The sequence below is a fragment of the Hevea brasiliensis genome, chromosome 11 (assembly GCF_030052815.1).
Source record: "Hevea brasiliensis isolate MT/VB/25A 57/8 chromosome 11, ASM3005281v1, whole genome shotgun sequence".
In the NCBI taxonomy this organism is placed as follows: Eukaryota; Viridiplantae; Streptophyta; class Magnoliopsida; order Malpighiales; family Euphorbiaceae; genus Hevea; species Hevea brasiliensis.
Genome location: NC_079503.1, coordinates 75,933,898 through 75,949,351, shown reverse-complemented (window position 1 = coordinate 75,949,351; position 15,454 = coordinate 75,933,898). Strand labels below are relative to the sequence as shown.

The following is a 15,454-nucleotide window of genomic DNA, read 5'->3' as shown; positions in this document are numbered from 1 at the left end:
CATTGCCATTTCTGTAAGTCAACTAGAAAATTAGAAGTCATACTGATGAGAGATGGAATGACTACGGCATGGACTATTTGTATCCACGAATATGAACTACATGAATTCCACTGCTCTGATTTCCCCATCTTCCTGATCCTCTTCGACATCTTCATCAAATTAAGTTCGGCATTTTAAAGTTATCAATGGCTTATTAATTTGAAATAATATTATTTAAAATTCACAATCAAATAAAAAAAAGAACCTCATATTTTAAATTTTTCATTTTATAATTAAAAATTATGAGACGAATTATCAACTTGCGCCTGTAATAAAAAAATTTCAGTTATTTGAGAAAATAAAAAAATAAAAATAAACTCTAAATGGAAGGTAGTGTGGAGAAGCATGGCATTGGCATGCTATTGGCGAACATGAAAAATAGGGCAGGAATATTCAGCCACGTTTTGCATCTCTCAGTGTGTAAATTGTCTTCTACAGACGTTTTAGGGTTTTTGAAGGTCTGAGACTGTTCTGTTCATCCCTATCTTCTTCTTCTTCTAATAAGAAATCAGATTTCCCTTCAAAAGACCTCGACAAGTATCTCATTGATGGACAAATGTACGCTCATTTATACAAAACTTTTTTGTTATCCGACAATGTAGCACATTGGAATGGATTACTCTAAAGCACACAGTTTTATTTAAATCAATATATATATACAAGCTTCGCAGTTAGCTCTGCCTCTGCTGTTGAAGAGCACTGCCATGGCCTCAAACCAGCTGCTGAGAGCAATTGGAGATCCTAACCGATTCTTCAATGCCATCAGAAGATTCTTCTCTCACCAGCCAACTTCAACTACTCCTCCTTCATCAGTTGAATCATCACCGTCTGATATTAGCAAGAGTGCTGACAAGAAATCACAACCCGTTTCATCTTTGAATGAACTCGAGCTTGCTAAATTCTCGGCCATTGCTGACACCTGGTGATTTTGCTTTCTTCGTTTCTCACTCCCTCCGTTCGTTTTCTGTTTTATTATTTTCAGCTTCTAGTGTATTTGTTGTCTCTCCTTTGATTCTATCTCATTTAGGGTTTATAATTTAATAATTAAAATTCATTTACTCTTTTTCAGTGTTAACAATTCAGTGAAAATATTTTGATATGGGCATTTTATTTCAAATAATATTGTTATATTATTACTGCCTAATATTCAATTCAGATAAAGCATTTTGATGTTCAATTATTATAATCAGGTGGGATCGCGAAGGGCCATGTAAACCTTTGCATGCGATGAATCCAACTAGACTTGCTTTTATCTGCTCCACGCTTTGTCGACATTTCAGGTTGATTGCCTTTACAATGTTCCTATTTCCTTTTTCCCTTTATGTAGGGAAAATTAATATTCAATCTTTACATTTTAATAAAATTAATTATTTGTTTCCTTTATTTTTAAAAATAGACTACTTCAAATAGAGAGAAGAGTTAAATAATATATTTTTAAAAATAAAGGATTAAGTAGTTAATTTGGTAAAGTGCAAGGGTTAAATAGTAATTTTTCTAATTATGTAATTTTAGCATAAAAAAATTAAGTGCTTTTACAATATTGCCTTTTAATTAATTATCATAATCAATGTAGGACTCAAAAAATGAGGAAGGGTATTAATGAGTTTTCACATTGTTGTTGATCCATGTGGCATTACTCTATGCAAAGAGTTAATTAGTTTATGAGTTTTGGAAATAGCTAAGGTTCATTTGGTGCTTGTCTTGGAAATAATCTGAAGTAGAACCCATTGTAAAATTGATATGTCTGGATTAAAGATCTAAACTTACAATGTTCAGAATATCAGTATAAGATTTATGATTGAAATTAGGTTGAGTAACAGGAGATATGAGCCCGAAATAAGTAAAAGTACTGACTTGATTAAAGAGTGTTTGCCATCTTGCTTGTAGAGGTTACAGGTTAAAACAGTTTGTAAGGCTTTTGAGGAACCGGATAACGAAATTGATGGGTATTTTAATGAGCTTACTCCTGGTTTCAACTTTATTAGATTAGGTTTTAGAAGATGATAGAATGGTTCCTCTCAATTGCATCCAATTCAAGTTTTTCCTACCAACTTTTTGGTTGTATGAAAAAGGATGTAAAATTAGCAAGAGATTGGACATCTTCAATTGCAATATGCAGCCGGAAAACATTCTTTCAATTGTTTGAATTATAAATATAAATGTTGATATTTTCATCAGTATGCTGCTTGTCCCATTTTTATGTTATAACAATGGTAGAAATTTCTTTTACTGCACATCCATGAGTCTTATCAATTTTAATTGTTACAGGAAGGATCCAAGCGTGGCTAGGCCTTTTGAAGGACTAAACATTGTTGATGTTGGTTGTGGTGGAGGAATTCTTTGTGAGGTATATATATATTTTTAACACTCAAGCAATTATGAAGTTCCCGCTAATGGCACTGCAACAAATCTAGACTTAAACAAGTCTATGATGCTAAAGTAATAAAAAACATTAATGAAACATATTTAAACATCAATTTAACATATGAAGTAATAAATAACATATATAATATTATGCATATAAATTGATGTGAAAGTGCTATTAAAAACCGACTTATAGAATTTATGCACATCGTTAGATACTTGCTAGTAATTCTTATTAACAATTTATTTTTAAATTTTTAATAGCATGTGAGGCGCAATATTAAAGTCTAAATTTGTTGTAGTGTTGTTATACATCACATAGCAGGTATATTCATTATGGATATTTCCTTGCCAGATACAGCATATTCATATTTTTGGCAAAATTAATTTACAATTTTATGGTTCTGGCTCTGAAAGATTCTGTAAGAGTGGCTCCTAGTCACTTAAAATGTCCTCATATTTTGTCTAGAGAATTAATAATTGCAATATTATTAGCATAACTTGGTAGCATGTTAATTTTTTAATGTTATATTTATGGATTTTTTTCTTTTGCTTCTTCAGCCTTTAGTTCGAATGGGAGCAACTGTAACTGGCATTGATGCTTTGGAGAAAAATGTCAAGATTGCACGCCTGCATGCTGTATGGTCATTTCATATCTTAAACTACACTTTGCATATGTGTTTCAGTTAAAATTACATCATTTCTGTTTTCTAAAAGGATGCCTTCGTTTAATTTATTTTTGAACAACTTATCTGTTGTGTGCATGATACTCCCAGTATAGCTAGTTCTTCACTGATTAGTATTCATGGCTAGGACATAGATTTGGATGCTTATTGCTCCCTTGATACCAAAAAGGCAGATTTGGAGTGGGATCTTGCTTGCAGTCCCAGCCCATCAGTTTCCTCCTCATATGAAAAAAATGAGTTGATTTCTATTCTTTATTTTCCCCATAAACTGTGTGATTATTTTCATTATAATCTCCTAATCACATGTTACTGATAGTGCCAATAATTCCTAAAATTCCAAGTTTACCACTACATTCATCTAAGTTATGCAAACCAACTGATTCAAATGAAATATTTGTCAAGTGTGATATTGAGAATTGCTAGTGTTTAATCAATGCCTATTTTATTTCGGCAGTTCAGAACCTTTATTAAATTTTAAGTTGAATATATATACTTTTGATCTATCTGCACAGGATTTGGACCCAGTGACTTCAGCCATTGAATACTGTTGCACAACAGCTGGTACATGCAAATTTTGTTCATCTCATGCATAGGTCAAGGTTTCCAGTAATATTATTTCTTTATACATTCAAATTGCCATTATTTTAGTCTCATAAACTTGCTTCATCTCTACAACTGGATGCTGGCACCCTCTTGTGAATGTCAGTGATCCATCTAAGTAGTGAACCATCTTGAGTTCTCTACATGGTTTAATTACTGACTCTGTATTTATTCCCCTGCTGTGGAATGCTTGAATCGAGAAACATATTCTTGTTTATTTACTTAACATGCATGGAAGATGCTTGTGTGCCATAAATAGATCAAATATTTTCTTGGAAATCCCTCCATGGAAATTATCTTCTATATATTCATCACATATAGTGGTTGTTCATCTAAAGTTTATTGTTCAAGAAATATATAAAGTTCAAGTTTGAAGTTCAATTGTTTATTAAATATTTAAATTGCATTAGTATAAATATGCTATCCAATATTTTCTTTTGATGGACAGAAAGTCTAGTTAAGGAGCAAAAGATGTTTGATGCTGTGATTTCATTGGAGGTTCTCTCTCTCTCTCTCTCTCTCTCTCTCTTTGCAGTCATGCATGCATGTGTGCTCAATTGTAGATCCCAATTGATTTATGTATATATGTGTGTGCGTGTGGTGATGTAGTCAAAAGAACAAACATTGCTTACTAAGTGCTGAAGCGTAATAGCGTAATGATAAATAGGAAAGTGCTTTTACATGTGCTAAGCGGAGTGCATTTAGCAAAGTGAACGCTTTTTGTGCTAAAAATTATTTTGCGGCAATTATAATTTAATTAATAGTGTCATTATAATAATTAATTTAATTATTATGATTTATTGAATATATCTTTAAATGTGTTTTAGATAATGATTAGTAAAACTTGCAATTTTTTTAAGTAATTTAGCTAATTGTCTTGATTTAGCTTGATGTGTCCAAGTTCAAGCTCTAGCCCAGGCTCACAAGCTTAATAAACAAGTTAATGTAAGCTGAACTTGAGCTAAACTTGAGCCTAATTATATCTAAAATAGCTAACACAAGTTTGATAAACAAGTTAAATGCAAGCCAAGCTCGAGTCTAATTAAATCTAAATATCTAAATGAGCTAAGCTCTAGTTTCAAATCTGAACTTGAGTTGAGCTCAAAATTTAATGAGCCAAGCTTGTCTGTCTAAGCTGTTTAAAACTCGGCTCAGCTTGCATACACACCTACAAGCAGGGTGATGAGTGTTAAGCAAATGGAAGAAAATGAGTTATGATGTTAGTAGATAATACAAAATAGCATATTGGATAGCTATGAATTTGGCTTTTAGATGGTGTAGAAACCTGCTAAGGTTTGACACATGAAGATTTGTGTGATGATTGATGAAATAGAATGTCCAGGCTATACTAATAGTAACAAAGATTGGGGGCTCAGCAAGTATTTTCAACTTGTTTCAAACCTGTTTTAACATGCATTAACTTTGTTTTTAAATTCATGCATTTTCACTCAAGGTAATTGAGCACGTAGAAGATCCTGCCGAATTCTGCAAGACTCTGGCAGCATTAACTAACCCTGGTGGAGCTACTGTGATTTCAACAATTAATCGATCTCTGAGATCATTTGCAATTGCCATTGTTTTAGCAGAGTACCTTCTCCGTTTGGTAAGACTTTAATTGTACCTTTATTCTTGTGTTTGATGATTTTTCACGTGGGATTGGAGCATTGCTGTAAGACCATTTGCTTTAGCATTTGTGCTTGGTCATGTTTCAGAGGATCTTCATTAGAGTCGCTAATTATAGCTATCCTGCAGCTTCCCAAAGGCACGCATCAATGGTCAAGTTTCGTTACTCCTGCAGAGCTGGAACTGATGCTACGACGTGCTTCAATCAACGTAAGACGAATGTTTTTGGTTCTCACATTTCCTTTATCTCTGCTACATGACATTAATTTTGGTCCTTATGTTTTTGAATTGGTCTTGCTCAGGTTCAAGAAACGGCTGGATTAGTTTACAACCCCTTCACTGGACGATGTTCTCTATCTGATGATATCAGTGTAAATTTCATCGTCTTTGGTACCGAAAATAGCCAATAAAGGCAACTTTGCTTGTACTTTTTAACTTTCTGAAGTGTAATTTCTTCAAACTTTGTTTTTGTTATAAAGCAAACGTCATAATAGAAAGCAAATATAATCCCACAGCTGTTTGCAATTGTATATCCTAATAGGGCTCGCAAGTAAATAAAGCATAGATAGCAGTCCTTAAAACACAGGAATGCGACCAAATCCTAGTGTACAAGATTAAGCAAATTACTGAAATGCAACAACTGATTGGAGAATGCACACGCCACTAGCAACTCTGCATACAAATTTTAGGAGCCAGAGAAATGAAGCAAAAGATGACCAATAATTGATTGGAGACAGATTCGCAAAAGCATTTCTTTGATAGGTTCTCAGTTGGACTATCAAATTCTCACCCCCAAAATACTAGGGCATCAAACAGAATAACAAAAGTTGAGATCCGCATCAGTATCTTAGCAAAAAATTGTGATCCATTTTTCCTGGAAGTAATTCTATAACATATAAAGGTCTAAATGAAAGAAGTGAAATAATGAAGTCACTAAAATAGGCATCATCTCTATCCCTGGGGTGCTGCGTTAACAGGGTGAATACCCAGGAACCTTGTGAGTGCTGCCTACGGCCACCTAAAACAGTCTAGTGGATTTAAAAGCCAAAGAAGCCAAGTTCACTGGCTCTTTCCTTCTCAAAAGTCTCGAAGTACTGATATATAATGGTAACTGCAAGCAATATCCCAGTTCCTGAGCCAATTGCTCCCATGAAATGAGCAAGAACTGTCAATGCACAAATATACATTCCTCCAAAGGCAACTGCTGTTGGTATGTAGCGGTTCAGTTCCTTCTGAAGATTTGAATCACGATGTCTTGGCATCAACATTTGTTGCTCCTGCAGAACCAGCATAAATAATTTAATCAATGTAAAAGATTTGGACACAACAGTATATTTTTATCATACATAAAGTTATCACACGTCAATAATCACGTCACTAACCAATTCCGTAATTAATGGGTCTTGCCATTGTTTTGTTATGAAACTTGAAAAGTTTTAGCGGAAAGTTTTAGTGTATATTTGATTTAGCTATGAGTATAATTAATAGAATAGTTAATAATAATTATTTTATATTAAGTATTTAATAAAATTATTTTTAATTATTATTATTAATATTATAATAATTAATAAGTATATATATAGTATAATTTATTTTATTATTAAAATAAATTGTTTATTATTAATTTAATATATTATATTATTTATTATATTATATTATATTTTTTATTATTAAAATAAAAAAATAATTAAATAATTTTAAAAATGTAATTATAAAATAAAGTAATTATTATTAATAAAAAAAATCTTAGACGTAAAAAAGTATTTTTTTTATAATAGATAAATATTTTATATTATTAATAAAAAATATTTTAACATAGTTATACTTAATTAAGTAAGTTGGTAAAGGTGTTAAGATTATAAATGAAAAGATAAGAAGTAAATAATATTATAATGTTAATTTTAAATTACATAAAAAATTTAAATAAAAAATTAAATTAAATTAATTATAATCAAATGAAAAATAATTTTAAAAATATAATAATATAAATTTTAAGTGATGAACATCATATTAATTACTTATTAGATATCAATCTAACTTTTTAAAGTTTATGAAATATTTTAATTCATTTTGTCTTGGCGTTGAAAACACCAACTAAATGAATTTGAAATTTCACATTCATTAATCTTTACCATATAAATCAGTTACTTGTCTATTCAAAAGAAATTTATTTTCGACAAAATTATAGATTTGCCATTAATTCTTCCACTGTCGTTTCCTTTTATTTGTATTGTTTAAAGGGTAATTTATAATTGTCATTTTCTAAGAGAAAATAACTTTCATTAAGCCAAATCACTAGTTAAAACATCATAATAAATCAGGGGACAGGATCCACTCTTCATGACCAGACTGAAAATTCATTGTTTTTGCTAAACAATGAGCAACAGAGTTTGCTGATTTACACGCAAAAGAAATGGAGCAAGAATAAAGCTCATCAAGGAAAAAACAATACAATCCGAAACAACTTGACCAAAAGAAGAGGAATCTAATGAGCAGAGAGTCAGATTTTAAAATTACATTGCTGAAGCCGTTTCTCTTCACCCAGCTGAGGCCTTCTGAGAATGATAAAGCTTTTGCGACTTTTGGATCTGCTGGACCGAGAAGATCAATTTGGCAAGCTTTGATTAAGGCTACATGTATTTTGACCTTAATTAATATATTATATCTCTTATTTATAGTATTCGATGATCTAATATTTATACTAACTTTTAGATATCGGGGAAACGGTTTATAAAAAGTTATTTAGGTTTGTGAAAAGTTATTTATCCTAATTCTTAAAGATTGAGAGAGCATTTTAATTAGAATCAATAACACGATACTACTATTTTTACATTTAATTATTAATTTAATAATTATTTTTCTCGAACACTTTTACTTGAAATTAGTATCTAAATATCTAATCACTAACAATTAATATCTAAAAGTTAATGGCTAGTAAAATAATTAACAACTGCTAAAATAACTAATAGCTACTAGAATATCTAATATTGCAGGACATGACCTAAGTCACTTTTGGAATCTCTCGTAACCCACAAATTAATCTCTTATATAAATTTTTTAGCAACAATTTAGTCTTTAAAATTTAATTTTGTTAACAAATTAGTTCTTGCTATCTAAATTTATCGTTAACTATTTTTCAATTTAAAATAATTTAATTCTTAAAATTTTATTTTATTAACGCAACAATCCCTGACATTTCGATTTATTAATAAAATAGTCCCAACATTTAAATTTCGTATTTGAGTATTATAATTATTTAAATATTAAATAAAATTTAGATTTAGAAATTATTTTGCCAATGAAATAAAATTTTATGGACTAAATTATTTTAAAAGGTGTTTGTCATAGCTTATAAGCTAGTCAACTTTAAAACTATGTTGACCTGTTTGTTTATAACAATTTTTGAGTTTATAAATTGACATGTAAATTTTGCTATACCTTAAGCACTTCATCATAAATTACCCTTGTTTAAATTAACAGCCTTGTCATCATTCCACCACCAAACTACATATATAATTTATCATTTCTCCTCAAAAGCTTAATAATCTTTATTTGCATACTATATATGATAGAAATCAAAATTAAAGAAACAATTCCATTGTAACAACCAAAAAAAAAAGGGGAAGGGGGATGGGACCTGGCGTGGGACAGTGGATTTCCACTGTCACTGCCAGTTAAAAAAAAAAAAATCAAAACAAAATCGGGAGTAGGCTTGGCGGCCCCCCCACCCCCCCCCCCCCCCCCAATTTCTCTCCTCTCCTCTCCTCTCCTCCCATCTCTTCTTCTTCTTTCCTTCTCCGGTGACCGGCCGGCGACCTCCCAAGCAGCTCTGCACCCGCCCCGCAACCTCCCAAGCGGTGGCAGCACCCCGGAATTTGGCCAACAGTGGAGAGAGAGAGAGAGAGAAAAAAAAAGGGTCCCAAACTTTGAATGCTCGTATCCGGCGATCCCGATGTCCGATTGGAGTGATTCCAGCGGCTATGGACTCCTAAGAGCGAGCCCTTTCAGATGAGACCAGCCTCGCCGGATTTGGTGGCCGTTTCCGGCGCCGGCGAGGAGAGAGAAAATCGGCTTTTCTTTGACTTTCCGACGAGATTTCCGACGATCCGACTGTTGGATTGACGATCCGAGACCACCTATGGACTGAGAGAGAGGAGAGGAATATGATGGTATGATCAGATCCGGAAAATGTCGTCGGAGACCGGCGCCCGGCCACCGTGCATGGTGGTTCCGGTGGTGGCTCCGGTAGGCTTTGGAGATAATTCAACTTCCAGAGGCTTCCTAATAAATTTTTAGAATTTTTGAGACACAGATAAACTTCGGGTAAGATTATTTTCATTATTTCTCTGTCTGTGGAGCATAAATACAGTGTTTCTTAAACAGAAAAAATTGGAGAAAAATTTTAAGAAAAATATATGATGAAAGTAAAATTTTTTGGAGATATTCTGTGGTATTTGTTGAATTTTTGAGTGATTATAGAATATTTTTGAAAAAATATAGATGGATTTTAGTTAGATTTTAGCATATGGGCATATAAGATTATTTGAAATTATGATATTTAAATTTTATATGATTGGTTGAAGCTTGAGGATGGAGGTTTAAATATGTGAATATTGAATTGGGATGAATTAAGAATATGTTAGTTGCTAGAAACTTATGAAATTGAGTAATATTTTGAGTAAAATATTCATTGGTGATTAGAAAATTATAATTCCTTTTGCAATAGCCTTATAATATTATTAAGGACCGCGGGACAAAATTTTAGAATTTTTAGAGTACATTTGGGCAGTTTTTGCAAAAGGGCTAGTTATAGGGACTAAAACATAATTTTTCAAGTTTATGACTATTGTCTGATTTGGAGGGCCCAAGAGGGGCCAGGTGATGTTGATGTTGATGAGATGTGATTGTGGAAATTGAGAATTTAGAAGTGTTATTTGAATCTTTTTGTAGGTTGGGTAGGTTCCAGGTATAGGGGAAATTCTGCCGGATTTCTAACATAAATTAGGCTGTCTATTGCCTCTTTAAAGTTTTATTCTAACTTAGTACTAATAAATTTATAATTTAATTATTAGGTGATCAAGGTCAGCTATTTTCCTGCATCCAGTAGCCACAATAGCCATCGGTGTACTGTGAGTAAAATATTAATTTTAATTGTAATTTTGATATTATTATATGTTCAAGCATGTCCATGCATCACTTATAAATATGTATCTATGTAGTTAAATACTAGGCACGTTTATGTTGCATTCATAATTATTAAAGTGCCATGGATATTGTTGTGGTAATTTGGAGCAGTGTGCATGAGTTAGCGTGCGTGTGGTGTGGTGTTGGCTATGGATAGGACCGGTAGGCACGGCTTGAGATCTTCGCTGGGACCCGGTCCTTCAGGGTATACACGGCTTGAGTTCTTCGCTGGGACCCCGATTTGGTTTATTAAGTGGAAGTCCGAGCTTGAGTTCTTCACTGGCACAGTTTGGATTAAGAGAGCTGTATAGGGGATCAGCTCCCATATATGTATTGTTTGACATTATCGGGTGTGTGAGTGCTCCAAATTACCTTTTTGCTGTTATGATATGAAAATATTGCCTATGTTGCATTTCACTCTACAGGGTGCATTAGTTTTAGATAGTTATAGAGATTATGGTTAAAATTGATATTTTACTCTCTGAGTCGAACGCTCACTCCTGTTCACCATATTTTTTCAGGCTACAGGAGGAGACCTTTTTCAAAATAAGCTGTCCCTTTCCTCGCAGGTTATGAAAAGATTACTTAATTGTATTATTATTCTCTAAATTAGTAATTTAGGACTTCGCATGTATTAGTAGTAGCATTAATCCTGTCAGAGACTGCATGCATTTAAGTTTTTATATTAACAAATGAAAATTTTTTATGAGTTTTAAATAGTTTGTAAATGATGTAACAGGGTTGAGCTGAGCTCCCCTAATTTTAGTTTCTGATAATTACTGGGTTAAGTTGGCCCAAAATACAATTATAACAGTTTAATTTAAATTATTTTATATGCATATTGGGCCTAAATTGTGGTCCTAGTCATGGGTTTGAGAACAGTAAGGTTTACTGCAGGCCTCGGGGGCTTTATGCTAGCCCAGGTCCTAGTGCCGGTCCGACCCATAGGTTGGGTCGTGACAAAGTTGGTATCAGAGCTTAGGCTCTAGATTCATGGGAATTACTATACTTGGGAGTGTAAAAGGAGTCTTGTTAGGATGTTAAATGCGGAGTATAGGTTTCTGTTTTATCTTTTTCTGTAATTCTTTGTTTCTAAATTCTGCGTTATACCTCAGGAAATATAAAAGTACCTCAGTTAGTGTTTTGATTTTCGTGGAGTACATAGAAATGTGAAATAGAGTTAGCAGACATGTTGAGGTCTGTCATGAGGATATGTACTCCAAGAAATGTTATGTTTCTGTCTGTATGGGTTTAAATGGTGTGCCCATTTCGTGCAAGGCACGAGTACATAAAGGTGAGTCTTAAAAGTACAGTTGCCCTAGATAAGGATGAGGATACCACTGTTGGCAGTCATCAGTGGATGACCCAGTCAGAATAAGTTTATGATAATAGAAGATTCAAGAGAGATAAGAAATTGGGAGACTTAGTCTGTCAGGACGTATCGTAGTAACTATACAATATTCTCGATGTCTACTCTGTAAGCTGTAGATTACAGTACCGACATAAGATTATTGTGTAGAGTTGCGTGCATCCCCGTGGTGCTCCATAATAAGGGTGTTTGCGGATGGCTTCTGTTTTGGTACAGTTATGCCAGAATAGAGTTTTATATCTGCAGAGGAGTTGGGAACTCCTAGTTAGGGGTCTAGAGTTAGAATATTGAAAGGTCACAGTTGGGTGATAACTAGAGTCAGTGACTCAGTTACCCTAGCATGAGCTAGAGTTACATCAAGAGTTGCCATCAGACCAGAGGTTTCGGATTAGTTGCAAAGTAAAGGTGACACTTATAGAGTGAGATCATCTAGTCTTCATTATGGAATTTCTGATCGTTTTTGTAGTACGACAGATGTTTTGCTTAGAGTTTAGTGAGAATAGTATACCTTGTGTGTATTAGTGAGGTGTAAAGTATAACCCTACTACCTAGGGAAGGTCGAAACTATGAATTGATGATTCACAGAGCTATGATATGATAAGAGAGTCATTAATTTGACATGATTTTGGCAAGGTGGTAAATGTAGTACCTTTATTGCAGTAAGTTAGGGTATAGTCCTATCTTTTCAGAAGGGATTGAAGGTTATTACTAATAATGGTGACCAACAAAATAGTGCCCTAGATGGGATTGTAGAGTGTGGTAGAGAGTAGTTGGCTCGGCTATCCTGGAGAGGATACAAGTTCCATTATAGGAATCATATATAATCAGATCACGATGGATGTAAATCCTTTGAATTGGATAATGGGTTTAGGTGCTCGGAATCTTAAGTTTTAGCTAATTGAGTAAACATGGAAAAATAATAATAATAATAATAATAATAATAATAATAATAATAATAATAATAATAATAATAATAATAATAATAATAACAAAAAAAAATTTGCTGCAGAACCAGTTCTCGAGGTAGTAAGGGTATTATGTAAGCTAAAGGATAAGAATAGAAATCATACGATAAAGGTATGACAGCAATTTCCTGAGTTCCTTTCTAACTTCATATTATTCAAAACAATAGTATAATCTAATTATAATAGTGTTAAGAGAAATAAATTAGCGAAGATAAATTACAGAAGGCCAATGGATAGAGAAAGTGCAGAATGAAGGTTTGGACAATTGGTTGTAGATGCAATATAATCTAAATGCCAGTGAAAGTACCAGCTAGAGTGGTCAAATGACCAAATCTGAGTAGCACAGATATGTGATAACGTGGTAGAGACTCTGAAAGATATAGTTAGCAGGTACAACTGTCATGTTAGGAAGAAGAATGGAACCAGGGATAGAATAGTCAAGTTCTATTTTGGGTAAGACAAAGGAAATAAATGGAAGGACAACCTAAAGAGCGCATAATAAAAGGAACAAAGTTAAGATATAGGGTAGGCTAAGTGTTATTCTTGGCAAGGTGAATGATAAGGATGGAAAACCCAAAATGAGACCACATTAGTGAGAATAGTGATGGAGGTATGGAATCTAGTAATGTGATACTCATAGCATGATATAGTTGAGGTAGTGCCAGGGGCTAAAATGTAGAGCTTGGAGTTGCATGATTGGATCATACTCTATCTATTCCCTATTTCTAAATTGAAGTGGATAGCAATGGGGCAAGATTCTTTTAACTTGTTAATAGTATCAAGAAGATTAGGCAGAGAAAAAGAAGTTAGTAAGTAATAAGTTGAATAAAAGTCAATCTAAGGGATAAAAAAAAAAGTATGATGAGAGGAAAAGAATGATAGATAATGACACAGAGGCTTTAGGTTAGACTTTTGAGATAGTGAGAAGGTAGTTAGAGGTTCATTATGAATGTCAGGCAAACATTTTTAGTGTGACCAACAGAATCACTTTGCAGTGAAGCAATAACGACAGAACAACAGTAGGGGTAGAACGAGAAGTGACAAGTATGGGTGGTTATAAATCACTAGAAAGTTCAAGGATTAAATTAATGACCATAGATAAGGGTGAAATTAGTGTTGGAAGAATCTATTAGTAAGAGAAATCTTTCAGAATTTAACAAAAGTTAAGGGCACAATATAAACGATGATAGATATGAATCATAAGTCGAGTATAAGTAAAGTTAATAAATTATAAAAATATTATGTCAGGAAGTACAATGGCACGGTAAAGGGTTCATACAGATGATATCTTATAGGTAGAGCACAATTGTGCTAGGAGATGATGAAATTTGAAGAGAAAGACCAAGAAACATAGGTTAAACATTAGTATATGGACAATCGGGTATAGTTGAATATAAGAGGATAGTTTTCTTTCTTTTCAAGTTTAGCTCATGCTATTGGTTCTAGAGGGTTATATAAGGAACAGAGATTGAGTCAAGGAGACTTAGTTATTTGAAAGTCTGGTAGGCACCAATTCATACACAATTTCTTGATATGAGAATGACAGTAAGTGCATACCTAGTGTTAAGTATGAAAGGACGATCAAAGTAATGACAGGAGTTAAATTGAGTTAGCTACTAAGGCTTGCAACTGTTTTAAACTATGAGCTGGAGGGAATACTAATTATGGATGAGCTTCAATAGATGAAATTGTTACTAATGGGAAAAGTTGAGGCTGAAGTTTGGAAAGCTATAGGTAGTATATGTGATTATATTAAGGAGAATGAACACATGAAGTATTTTGTTTAGAATTAAGGCATGTCACACATTTCCCACATGTCACACCCTACTCCTCTGTAAGATGTAACATGATCCCGTAGTACACCTAATGAATTACCGTACTTCGCCTACCGATAATCCATTAAATATACTACAAGGGATTTTAAAACAATTTTCATGAAATTTAAATCATCGATTAAAATCTGGTGTTATAAATTTTTTTTTCAAAATTTCGGCAAAGTGTCGGTTGTATTTTGAGAAAACAGTTCTTCAAAATCTGCAAAGAACACACTTCCAATATGTTTTCTCAAATACAACTTCAATAACTTCATTTGAACCCATAATTCAAATCTCAATAATCAAATCAATCTCCTCATAAAAGAAATATTTCATTGATTACAAGACTCAAAATTAATATTACAAAACTATTCAGATAATTGAAATTCCAAATTTACATTTACAATAATTTACATTTAATTACATACCAAAATATTTTACAAGAGTTTTTATACAACTGCTCAAATAATTTACATACATATTATTACATGCATACATCAAAACCTATGTACATGGGTATACCTATGATATACCTGGAGCTGATCTGAATGTGTCTTCAAAGAAAATTACTCACTGCTCTATGCTCTTTTTACCTGCGACAGTATACAAAGCTATCGCTGAGTGGTGAACTCAGTGGTGCACAACTATAATTTAAAACATAGTACAATATACATTGACAAAATTTACAGTAAATAATTTGGAAATCTGAATACTCATCAAATTCCAAAACTCAAAATATTCATTGCCAATAATGTAAATCATTCGTATAAATGACTTTGATCACGAAATTCAATTTATCAAATCATGACT

The 15,454-nt window shown here is 32.9% G+C and overlaps 1 protein-coding gene across 1 annotated transcript; it reads left to right on the top strand.

Annotated features, from left to right (window-relative positions):
* Nucleotides 1–502: 502 nt before the first annotated feature.
* LOC131170644 (ubiquinone biosynthesis O-methyltransferase, mitochondrial-like) lies at nt 503–5,824 on the top strand. The gene is made up of 9 exons (XM_058130184.1): nt 503–961; nt 1,230–1,319; nt 2,308–2,386; nt 2,965–3,042; nt 3,602–3,650; nt 4,138–4,187; nt 5,143–5,292; nt 5,442–5,522; nt 5,615–5,824. The coding sequence occupies exons 1-9, from the start codon at nt 744–746 to the stop codon at nt 5,720–5,722; spliced, it is 903 nt and encodes a 300-aa protein (XP_057986167.1). The 5' UTR covers nt 503–743; the 3' UTR covers nt 5,723–5,824.
* The last annotated feature ends 9,630 nt before the right edge of the window (nt 5,825–15,454 follow it).

Coding starts and splice junctions, on each gene's coding strand:
- LOC131170644 (XM_058130184.1), top strand. CDS start 744: ATGGCCTCAAACCAGCTGCTGAGAGCAATTGGAGATCCTAACCGATTC. Junction 962..1,229: donor TCGGCCATTGCTGACACCTG/GTGATTTTGCTT, acceptor TATTATAATCAG/GTGGGATCGCGAAGGGCCAT. Junction 1,320..2,307: donor ACGCTTTGTCGACATTTCAG/GTTGATTGCCTT, acceptor TAATTGTTACAG/GAAGGATCCAAGCGTGGCTA.